General features: G+C 39.8%; 1 protein-coding gene across 2 annotated transcripts in view; it reads left to right on the top strand.

The window, feature by feature from the left end:
* The window catches only part of LOC108698296 (astrotactin-2-like), a 1,031,088-nt gene that overhangs the window by 326,551 nt on the left and 691,342 nt on the right, over window positions 1-13,195 (top strand). For both annotated transcript variants that reach the window (XM_018229686.2, XM_041572527.1), the window contains exon 6: window positions 162-329. In XM_018229686.2, coding sequence (XP_018085175.2) covers window positions 162-329 — 168 coding nt within the window. The remainder of the gene's footprint in view (window positions 1-161; window positions 330-13,195) is intronic.

Raw genomic sequence — 13,195 nt, forward strand, 5'->3', positions numbered from 1 at the left:
TGTAATTAAATACTGTTCTCCTCATATTGAGGCCCATTGTGACAAAATAAAACTTTTTTTAGATGTAAGTTAATGGGGAAACAATTAGCAGTCTAATGTTTATACTGATAGAGGTTCAGAGATCTGTTTGTAATGTGAACAATGCTTTTCCTTCTTGGCAGGGAGCAGCTTTGTGATCAGCGAGGGTAGTTACCTGGATGTGTCTGACTGGTTAAATCCTGCTCAGTTGTCCCTCTTCTATCAGGTGAACTCAAGCTCACCTTGGGTGCAAGATCTTTGTGGCCAGAGAACAACAGATGCCTGTGAGCAAATATGTGACCCAGAGACTGGTAAGTTAATGTTAGCTCTATTTGGAATTATCTTTGCAGGCAATCATTAGCAATTTATTAACTGAAATACTTTATATATGTTGGGATATTTTTCCTACAAGTAGGTTGATTAAATCAGAGGCATACAAAAGCCACATAACCATCTACCACTGATCTAGTAAGCAGTAAAACTAGAGTGACGCCCACAAAACATTTAATTTGTTTTTATATTTATAAAGCAAAATGACTACTGAGTGTTTATTTTCTTTTTGTAGTGTGACTACATTTTGTATGTCATGGCACAGTAAGAAATTTCAGGACAATAAAAGGGGTTGCTCACGTTTAAGTTAAATTTTGGTATGTTATAAAACAACTATTTCTAAATAACTTTTCAAAAATAAGTATAAAGTAAGTGTTTGCAGGGTGATCTGTACCCTCTGCCGCCTGAGGTGGCTTTCCAGCTTCCCCCCTTGCTCACCTTTTTTGGCACCGGAGGGGTTCCCATCACTAGTGCAAAGAGCATAATTGCGCTGTCTGCACTAGAAGAAACCAAAGTTACCAGAAGTGTCTTTTTGTCGCCCCTGGTAAACCACAAAACGCTGCCAGTGACTATACAATTTGAATCAAATACTGCAAAATGTGACTTTTACATTGTGAATAAGGGTACTGCTATACTTGGATGGGATCTCTTTGCTGCATTAACCCTTTCCCTGCCAGCCGTTTTGTCCTAGATGCGAACATCTACTGCCAAGCAGTTTTTAGATATTTTGCACTCTTTCACTTTAAGGGCCTTTCCTGGGGTGGTCTTTTAGTTAACCCAGGAAAACAATATATTGTTTTTTTCAGGACAACCTGAACTTTCACAATATGCAAGAATTTTGGTGTAATTCTACTTCTCTAAAAAAATATTGGATTCTAAGTGTCAAATAAAATGAAAAAAATCATGTTGCACGAAGAACAATCACATATATCAGAAACATCATTCATTTTACGTACGAGAACACAGCTGATTTAGAAAGGTCTATGTCTCCTGAACGCGACAATACCAAATATATATAGTTTTATGGAGATTTCTCACTTGTATAGCTCAAAATCTACAAGCAGTACACAACCAAATTTCCAAAGCAACACTCCCCAAACGGCATACTTTTGATTTCAAGGCCAAACATTCCACTAACAGTAGGTTTACCCAAGAAAACTACCCATTACTAGAAAGAACAGATTCTGGTGAATCAAAAATGGGTAGAAATATCTTTGTACTCCAAACCACCAAGTTGCAATTGTTTCCTAAAGTTATAGTGTTTTATAGAAATTGGTGAATTTTTTGAAAAATGACCTCAAAGCTTCCACTCTACAGCAACATATCTCCCACACATCATTAGGTATCAATGTAAAACACCCCAAATATAAAATCCTGGGTCCACTGAACAGTTTGATGCCCAATATGAATAGATGTACCCAAGCACGTGGCATAGGAGGCCCCAAAAGGAAGACCCCCCGTTTGTTCTGTAATTTCAGATACTGCAAAATCAACACATTTACATCGTTTTGGGGGGCGGCAAAGGTAGAAAACAGTACGTTCACCCCAGAAAACCATATATTTTCGGAAAGTACACATTCCCCTGAATCTAAATTGGGTATGCATGTCTTTCTACGCCAAAGTACCAAGCCGCAAATCATTCCTAAATTTGGTGATTTTGGGGACATTTCCAAAAATGACTTCCAAATTTCGACCCTGCAGCATCGTATTACCCACATACTTTTAGGTATCAAGACAAATCACCCCAAATATGAAAGCCTGGGGTCCTCTGAACAGTTTGATGCCCAATATGTATAGGTGTACCCAAGCACGTGGCGTATAGGGGCCCCAAAACGAAGACCCCCATATGGTCTGTCATTTCAGGTACTGCAAAATCAACACATTTACATTGTTTTGAGGGGGGCAAATGTAGAAAAAAGTAAGTTCACCCCAGAAAACCATATATTTTCGGAAAGTACACATTCCCACGGATCTAAATTGGGTATGCATGTCTTTGTACTCCAAAGTACCAAGCCGCAAACCATTCCTAAATTTGGTGATTTTGGGGACATTTCCAAAAATGACTTCAAAATTTCGACCCTGCAGCATCGTATTACCCACATACTTTTAGGTATCAAGACAAATCACCCCAAATATGAAAGCCTGGGGTCCTCTGAACAGTTTGATGCCCAATATGTATAGGTGTACCCAAGCATGTGGCATATAGGGGCCCTAAAAGGAAGACCCCCATATAGTCTGACATTTCAGGTACTGCAAAATCAACACATTTACATTGTTTTGGGGGGGCAAAAGTAGAAAACAGTAAGTTCACCCCAGAAAACCATATATTTTCGGAAAGTACACATTCCCACGAATTCAAATTGGGTATGCATGTCTTTCTACGCCAAAGTACCAAGCCGCAAATCATTCCTAAATTTGGTGATTTTGGTGACATTTCCAAAAATCACCTCAAAATATCTACCCTGCAGCATCGTATTACCCACATACTTTTAGGTATCAAGAGAAATCACCCCAAATATGAAAGCCTAGGGTCCTCTGAACAGTTTGATGCCCAATATGTATAGGTGTACCCAAGCACGTGGCATACAGGGGCCCCAAAAGGAAGACCCCCATATAGTCTGTCATTTCAGGTACTGCAAAATCAACACATTTACATCGTTAGGGGGGGGGGCAAAAGTAGAAAACAGTAAGTTCACCCCAGAAAACCATATATTTTCGGAAAGTACACATTCCAACGAATCCAAATTGGGGTATGCATGTCTTTCTACGCCAAAGTACCAAGCCGCAAACCATTCCTAAATTTGGTGCTTTAGGTGACATTTCCAAAAATCACCTCAAAATATCTACCCTGCAGCATCGTATTACCCACATACTTTTAGGTATCAAGACAAATCACCCCAAATATGAAAGCCTAGGGTCCTCTGAACAGTTTGATGCCCGATATGTATAGGTGTACCCAAGCACGTGGCATACAGGGGCCCCAAAAGGAAGACCCCCATATAGTCTGTCATTTCAGGTACTGCAAAATCAACACATTTACATCGATTTGGGGGGGCAAAAGTAGAAAACAGTAAGTTCACCCCAGAAAACCATATATTTTCGGAAAGTACACATTCCAACGAATCCAAATTGGGTATGCATGTCTTTCTACGCCAAAGTACCAAGCCGCAAATCATTCCTAAATTTGGTGATTTAGGTGACATTTCCAAAAATCACCTCAAAATATCTACCCTGCAGCATCTTATTACACACATACTTTTAGGTATCAAGACAAATCACCCCAAATATGAAAGCCTAGGGTCCTCTGAACAGTTTGATGCCCAATATGTATAGGTGCACCCAAGCATGTGGCATATAGGGCCCTAAAATGAAGACCCCCATATAGTCTGTCATTTCAGGTACTGCAAAATCAACACATTTACATCGATTTGGGGGGGGCAAAAGTAGAAAACAGTAAGTTCACCCCAGAAAACCATATATTTTCGGAAAGTACACATTCCAACGAATCCAAATTGGGTATGCATGTCTTTCTACGCCAAAGTACCAAGCCGCAAATCATTCCTAAATTTGGTGATTTAGGTGACATTTCCAAAAATCACCTCAAAATATCTACCCTGCAGCATCGTATTACACACATACTTTTAGGTATCAAGACAAATCACCCCAAATATGAAAGCCTAGGGTCCTCTGAACAGTTTGATGCCCAATATGTATAGGTGTACCCAAGCATGTGGCATATAGGGGCCCTAAAATGAAGACCCCCATATAGTCTGTCATTTCAGGTACTGCAAAATCAACACATTTACATCGATTTGGGGGGGCAAAAGTAGAAAACAGTAAGTTCACCCCAGAAAACCATATATTTTCGGAAAGTACACATTCCAACGAATCCAAATTGGGTATGCATGTCTTTCTACGCCAAAGTACCAAGCCGCAAATCATTCCTAAATTTGGTGATTTAGGTGACATTTCCAAAAATCACCTCAAAATATCTACTCTGCAGCATCGTATTACCCACATACTTTTAGGTATCAAGAGAAATCATCCCAAATATGAAAGCCTAGGGTCCTCTGAACAGTTTGATGCCCAATATGTATAGGTGTACCCAAGCACGTGGCATATAGGGGCCCTAAAAGGAAGACCCCCCCTTGTATGTTCTGTCATTTCAGGTACTGCAAAATCAACACATTTACATCGTTTTGGGGGGGCAAAGGTAGCAAAAAGTAAGTTCACCCCAGAAAACCATATATTTTCGGAAAGTACACATTCCCACGAATCTAAATTGGGTATGCATGTCTTTCTACTACAAAGTACCAAGCCGCAAACCATTCCTAAATTTGGTGATTTTGGGGACATTTCCAAAAATGACTTCAAAATTTCGACCCTGCAGCATCGTATTACCCACATACTTTTAGGTATCAAGACAAATCACCCCAAATATGAAAGCCTGGGGTCCTCTGAACAGTTTGATGCCCAATATGTATAGGTGTACCCAAGCACGTGGCGTATAGGGGCCCCAAAACGAAGACCCCCATATGGTCTGTCATTTCAGGTACTGCAAAATCAACACATTTACATTGTTTTGAGGGGGGCAAATGTAGAAAAAAGTAAGTTCACCCCAGAAAACCATATATTTTCGGAAAGTACACATTCCCACGGATCTAAATTGGGTATGCATGTCTTTGTACTCCAAAGTACCAAGCCGCAAACCATTCCTAAATTTGGTGATTTTGGGGACATTTCCAAAAATGACTTCAAAATTTCGACCCTGCAGCATCGTATTACCCACATACTTTTAGGTATCAAGACAAATCACCCCAAATATGAAAGCCTGGGGTCCTCTGAACAGTTTGATGCCCAATATGTATAGGTGTACCCAAGCACGTGGCGTATAGGGGCCCCAAAACGAAGACCCCCATATGGTCTGTCATTTTAGGTACTGCAAAATCAACACATTTACATTGTTTTGAGGGGGGAAAATGTAGAAAAAAGTAAGTTCACCCCAGAAAACCATATATTTTCGGAAAGTACACATTCCCACGGATCTAAATTGGGTATGCATGTCTTTGTACTCCAAAGTACCAAGCCGCAAACCATTCCTAAATTTGGTGATTTTGGGGACATTTCCAAAAATGACTTCAAAATTTCGACCCTGCAGCATTGTATTACCCACATACTTTTAGGTATCAAGACAAATCACCCCAAATATGAAAGCCTGGGGTCCTCTGAACAGTTTGATGCCCAATATGTATAGGTGTACCCAAGCACGTGGCGTATAGGGGCCCCAAAACAAAGACCCCCATATGGTCTGTCATTTCAGGTACTGCAAAATCAACACATTTACATTGTTTTGGGGGGGGCAAAGGTAGAAAAAGTGCGTTCACCCCATAAAACCATATATTTTTGGAAAGTACACATTCCTGCGAATCCAAATTGGGTATGCATGTCTTTGTACTCCAAAGTACCAAGTCGCAAGCCTTTCCTAAATTTGGCGATAAAAGCAACTGTTTTTACATTTCTGAAAATCGCCTAAAAATATTGCAATTGGCCGCATTTATCTCACCCAATTTCTTACATACAATTGTAAAACACCATAAATATTGATGCCAAGGGTCTACTGAACAGTTTGATGCCCAATATGCATAGATATACCAAGGCAGCTGGCATGTGCGGACCCCAAATAAAAATAGTGAATATGAGTTTTCTCCGCTGCCCATTCGCCTTCTGTGAACATAGACCCTTGACTTCATATTATTTGCCTCAAGACCCTCCTAACAGCAATGACCCCCCAAAACCATACATTTTTGGAAAGTACACATTCTGCCGATTCCAACAAAGATAACGACGTCTTTCTACACGAAACTACCAAACTGCAAAGCTTTTCTAAACATATAGGTTTTTACAACATTTCTGAAAATCGCCTAAAAATGTTGCAGTTTGCCGCATTTATCGGACACAATGTTTTACGTACAAAGAAAAATCTCTCTAAATATGGACGTCAGAGGTCTAATAAATAGTTTGATGCCCAATATGTATAGATTTACCAAAGTATGTGTTGTGTATGGACCCCAAATGAAAAACGTAACTATGAATTTTCACGCTAGCCAACTAAGCTGCAGAAAAGAGAACCCTAACTGTACGTTATGTGCCGTAAGACCCCCAAACTGTAAAAAGACCCCCAGAAACCCATATATTTTTGGAAAGCACATATTTTGGCGGATCAAACTAAGTAAAATCTATCTTTCTATACCAAAGCACCAAACAGCAAAACGATACTAAAGATACATAGGGAACAATAATGCAGGGATAAAATTGCAATAAAACCACAAAAATAGCGTAAATCAATGAAATAACAAAATAATTGTTCTGACAGCGTAATTAGTGGCCGAAATCGATTATCCAATAGTCACGCTGCCAAAATAACACGTTTTTAGGCAAAAAAAACAAAAGATAACAGTATAATGAATTCGTAAAAAAAAAAAAACCACCTGTTTGTGTATACATATTTGTGCACTAATAAAAGTTATCTGAGTGTGCAAATACATGTAAATAAGTGTAAATAAGTGTAAATAACTGTACAAAAGGGACCAAGTGTGCTAAAATTAAAAAAAAAAATTTAAAAAAATTCCAATCTTTACTAAATGCATAAATGTACTGTAAGTATGTGTAGGTGCAGGTAAGTGTGTAAAAAAACGTGCACTTACCGTTTTTGGAGCAGGAGAATCGCTGTCTTCTTTGGAGGAGTCCTGGCAGCGTGTCTGCAGAGTTGCTGCGCAGCAGGAAGTGCGTGGGCGGCTCTGCAGGCAGGAAGAAGGTGAGTGTAGTAGCAGACGCTCCATGCGATGCGTCTGCTACTTTGAAGTCGGATCTGCGACAATCGAGTCGCAGATCCGACTTGACAGCCCCCCAGCCTCGTTGCCTAGGGGGCTGTCTTCTCTCCCCACTCTCTGCGGAGGCGGCAAAAGCCGCCGAAGCAGAGAGAGCGCTCAGCTGCTAAAGAACGTACAATGTACGTTCTTGGCAGCCTGAGCATTTGCCTGCCAGCACGTACGCCGTACGTGCTTGGCAGGCAAAGGGTTAAACCTACAATTAGTTGATTACTACAGCACCAGTGCTTGCCACACAGTCAGTGTCTAAAATTTCACCACAAAGCAACACTTCACTGGGTTGTGTAAAGAACTTTGTACACAAAGTTAAGTTGAGACCAGATGTAAAACCAGTACGCCAGAAATTGAGGCAATTGCCCTACTCTATAAGCGAGACTGTCTAACAGAAACAAAAGAAACTGGTAGAGCAATATGTGATTGAAAAATCAGAATCCTCCGAATGGGTTTCACCAATTGTTGTAACAATGAAGAAAACTGGAGGTATTCAATTGTGTGTTGATCTCCGTGAACCTAATAAAGCAGTTGTTATGGATAATCATACCTTGCCACACATAGAGGAAATATTTTCAGAACTCCAAGGAGCAAAATTATTTTTTACCCTGGATCTTCAGAGTGCTTATCATCAAGTATTACTGCATGAGGAAAGCAGAGACCTGACTGCATTTATCACCCATGATATGTTATGGTTCAAGCGTGTACCTTATGGACTGGCTTTCATACTCCATGGCATACCTGGTGTAGAATGCTACTTGGATGATATAATTGTCTATGCTCCAAATATGGATCTTCATGACAAGTACCTAAAAATGTTGCACATGAGAGTCATCAAGGAATTGTACATACAAAACAAAGACTACAAGAACTATACTGGTGGCCAGCAATGGATGCCGATGTGGTAACTGCCATTCATTCTTGTGTTACTTGTCAGAATCATGACAAAACAGCTATCACACATACACCTCCACTTCAGCCAGTACCATTCCCTGATTCAGCATGGGAAAAACTTGCTATTGATATTGTGGGTCCTTTTACAGATGCTCCTATAGCCTGCAGATTTGCTATAACCTTGATAGACTATTACAGTAAATGGTCTGAAATTGCATTTGTTTCTCATATAACATCAGCTACAGTAATAATATTTCTGTTTACAGTCTTTAGCAGAGAAGGTAAGCCGAAGGAGTTAATTTCAGACAACGGACCACAGTTTGTCTCATGTGAGTTTGAATTCTTTCTGAGAGAGAGAAATATTGTGCATAGGAAATCTTCAGTGTTTTACCCTCAAGCAAATGGAGAAATCGAGCGATTCAACAGAAATCTGAAAGAAGCACTACAGACAGCAACTCTTACTGGGAAATCTTGGAAAGTATTTACAGCAGAGTTCCTACATAACTACAGAGCATGCACCATGCAACAACCCAATCATCTCCAGTTGAATTATTACATGGCAGACAGATGCGCACTAAGTTACATGTTGCAGACATCAAAATTCCACAAAATACTGTGATGACAAAATCATCTACCGCTGACATTGTGAAATGTCAACAAGCCAAATGCAAGGCTTATATGGACAGAAAAAGTGGTGCAAGAGAAGTGCACTTTCAGCCTGGATCTTTAGTTAGAATTAAGAAACCAGGACTACTGAAACAAGGACAATCTAAATGAGTGAGGATAGTAACCCTCACTTGAAGTGAGACGCCAGCAAGGACCATACACATATGAACTGTCTGTTGGACGCATATGGAATGCAAGTCGTCTTGCTACTGTTAGGAATGACTTTGGAAAAACTCAATTTGATAAAGGACATTTTCCTACTCCTGATGCCAACTGCAATAGGCCTGAAAAAGTGAAGCTATAAGGCATACTGAGAGAATCAGAAAACTACCTGCATGGACCAAGGACTATGTGATGTGAATAATGCATAATATTGCGTTAAGATGCAAACTGTTTAAGTGTTGCTGTTTATTACATTTGCCCAAATGCTTTCCTACTATAGGGGGAATATGTGGTGTTTATACAAAGAGCCTGTAGGTGTAATTGTGCACAAGAGTTAAACTGTGTACATAGCACTTTCTAGACTGTTTTAAAGTATTAGAGTTGAAGTGTAATGGCTGCATGAACCTGCTAATAAAGCACCGTTATACCCTACTCATCCTCGGCTACCAAAACATAACAAAAATAAAGCAATTCAAGAAAGACTTTAGGACCTTAACATATACAGTGAAACCTAAATGTTAAGTTCCCTGATTTTAAGTTTTCCTGCATTTAAATTTTTTTTATTTGTGATCCCACCAATTTATAATGCATTATAATGGGTGAATTTCCCTCATTTTAAGTAATGTTTTCCCAGATTTTACATAAAAAAGTTTTCCTCTACAAATTTTATTGTTTGTGAAATAAAGAGGTTTAAAATACGAACCAGATGTGTATTTTGCCATGATTCTGCCTGCAAATGGCCAATTCCAATTCGTCTGCCCCTTATACAGTCCTGCACCAATCACTTATTGCTTTAGGTTGTGTATGTGACAAAGAGGCAATGCACATGCCCCTCATAGTGTAACATTAACGCTGGAATGCGTAACCCTTGTTATTAAAACAGACTCCTGTGCTTATATGCTTTCAGTACCAAAAGTTACTGTAACACATTTCCCTGATTTTATATTTTCTAAGATTTTACATAATTTTTTCCTGGTCCCCTGAAAAACGTAACTTACGTTGAAGAAATAATTGGAAATAACATAGAAACATGCAAAAACACCAAGAAAATTAACTAAATTAGATTGAAAGCATTTCCTAAAAGCAGAAAAAATAAAGTAGATACAAAGGCGGTCATATAGAATCATTAAAAGAATACATCAAGGGAATTAGGACAGAATTCAGGTGGAAGGAAATTCCAAAATTAGAAGATGACTGGAATCAATGGACGAATTGGAAGGTAGAGAGGAATGAGAACTTAACCCTTTAAGTGCCACAGAACGTAGAATCTACGTTCTGTGGAAAAGTAACTTGAAATGCCACAGAACGTAGATTCTACGTTCTGCAGCACTTCCGGGTTCTGGAGCGGAGGAGCGGCTGTTAGAGCCGCTTTCTCCGTTCCGCTTCGATCCCCTGCCCCTAGGCAACGAGCAGAGCAGGGGATCGAGTGGCCCCTGGTGCGCGATCGCCCAGGGGCCCAAAAACAGCAGCAGACACGTGTTCCTTACATGTCCTGCTGCTGCAGCCTGCACTGCGCCATCCAGCTCCGCCCCCACAGCACAGAGACACGCAGATCGTCGCAGATGTCTTCCTGGGACCCCTCCACATCGTGTGCAACAGTCTTCAGCGACTTTTTCAGGTTAGTGCAACAATTACACACACAAACACACCAACACACACTTATTACAGTAATACACACTTAGATTCACACTTACACACACTTACACATACATTTTTGGGGATTGGGGGGGTCACTTACACTCACTGCACTTACACACACGTGCACACGCACACACGCGCACATAACATGTAATTTACCATTTGTACACACGCACACGCTCATACATGGCATTGTGGCTTTTTTTTTTTTTCTTATCGCATCGTCTCTTTTTTTGCTGAAAAAAATGTTTTATTGCCATTACGAATAGCGTATTCGCTAACCGTACTGTGCAATATCTTTTGTATGTTATTTCGGTGATTATATTGCAATTTTGGGTATTTTGGTGCATTTTTAGCCATTTTATTGAATTTTTAGCCATTTTATTGCATTTTCAGCTCTGCATATGTTGTGTTCACTTGTTTCTAGCCGTATAACCTGTTTGGCCCAGCTAAAATATTCAAACTGTGATTCTGATGGCCGATAACACTATTCTGGAAAAAAAACATTGATTTTTGTGGTTTTATTGGATTTTTTTTCATTTCACTCTTTACTGCCTTATTTTGTTTTGCCTTGTAAATTTTATCTACTATACAGTATATCCATTTGGGGGTCTCTGTGCGCCACATAGTTTGGTATATCTATGCATATTGGGCATCAAAGTGTTCAGTAGACCCCTGGCGTTCATATTTAGGATGTTTTATGCTGATACGTTACGAAATGTGGGGCATATAATGGGGTAAAATTCAAGCTTTGTGACGATTTTCAGAAATTTGATAAAAACCGTTATGTTCAGCATTGCTTTTGCAGTTTGGCAGTTTGTAGTAGAAACACTTATTTACCCATATTGGATTCGTCAGAATGTGTACTTTCTGAAAATATATGGTTTTCTGGGGTCTCTGTACTGTTAGGGGGGTCTAATGTCGCATAATACACACACCAGGTGCTCATATTGCAGCAGCCAGCGCGTCAGCTGTGAAAATGTATATACACTATTGTCATTTGGTGGTCTCTGTGCGCCACATAGTTTGGTATATCTATGCATATTGAGCATCAAAGTGTTCAGTAGACCTCTGGCGTTCATATTTAGGATGTTTTATGCTGATACGTTACGAAACGTGGAGCATATAATGGGGTAAAATTCAAGCTTTGTGACGATTTTCAGAAATTTGATAAAAACCGTTATGTTCAGCATTGCTTTGCAGTTTGGCAGTTTGTAGTAGAAACACTTATTTACCCATATTGGATTCGTCAGAATGTGTACTTTCTGAAAATATCTGGTTTTCTGGGGTCTCTGTACTGTTAGGGGGGTCTAATGTCGCATAATACACACACCAGGCGCTTATATTGCAGCAGCCAGCGCGTCAGCTGTGAAAATGTATATACACTATTGTCATTTGGTGGTCTCTGTGCGCCACATAGTTTGGTATATCTATGCATATTGAGCATCAAAGTGTTCAGTAGACCTCTGGCGTTCATATTTAGGATGTTTTATGCTGATACGTTACGAAACGTGGAGCATATAATGGGGTAAAATTCAAGCTTTGTGACGATTTTCAGAAATTTGATAAAAACCGTTATGTTCAGCATTGCTTTGCAGTTTGGCAGTTTGTAGTAGAAACACTTATTTACCCATATTGGATTCGTCAGAATGTGTACTTTCTGAAAATATTGGTTTTCTGGGGTCTCTGTACTGTTAGGGGGGTCTAATGTCGCATAATACACACACCAGGTGCTTATATTGCAGCAGCCAGCGCGTCAGCCGTGAAAATGTATATACACTATTGTCATTTGGGGGTCTCTGTGCGCCACATAGTTTAGTATATCTATGCATATTGGGCATCAAAGTGTTCAGTAGACCCCTGGCGTTCATATTTAGGATGTTTTATGCTGATACGTTACGAAACGTGGAGCATATAATGGGGTAAAATTCAAGCTTTGTGACGATTTTCAGAAATTTGATAAAAAACCGTTATGTTCAGCATTGCTTTGCAGTTTGGCAGTTTGTAGTAGAAACACTTATTTACCCATATTGGATTCGTCAGAATGTGTACTTTCTGAAAATATCTGGTTTTCTGGTTCTCTGTACTGTTAGGGGGGTCTAATGTCGCATAATACACACACCAGGTGCTTATATTGCAGCAGCCAGCGCGTCAGCCGTGAAAATGTATATACACTATTGTCATTTGGGGGTCTCTATGCGCCACATAGTTTGGTATATCTATGCATATTGGGCATCAAAGTGTTCAGTAGACCCCTGGCGTTCATATTTAGGATGTTTTATGCTGATACGTTACGAAACGTGGAGCATATAATGGGGTAAAATTCAAGCTTTGTGACGATTTTCAGAAATTTGATAAAAACCGTTATGTTCAGCATTGCTTTGCAGTTTGGCAGTTTGTAGTAGAAACACTTATTTACCCATATTGGATTCGTCAGAATGTGTACTTTCTGAAAATATCTGGTTTTCTGGGGTCTCTGTACTGTTAGGGGGGTCTAATGTCGCATAATACACACACCAGGTGCTTATATTGCAGCAGCCAGCGCGTCAGCCGTGAAAATGTATATACACTATTGTCATTTGGGGGTCTCTGTGCGCCACATAGTTTGG

Source organism: Xenopus laevis, chromosome 8L, assembly GCF_017654675.1.
Source record: "Xenopus laevis strain J_2021 chromosome 8L, Xenopus_laevis_v10.1, whole genome shotgun sequence".
NCBI classification, from domain to species: Eukaryota; Metazoa; Chordata; class Amphibia; order Anura; family Pipidae; genus Xenopus; species Xenopus laevis.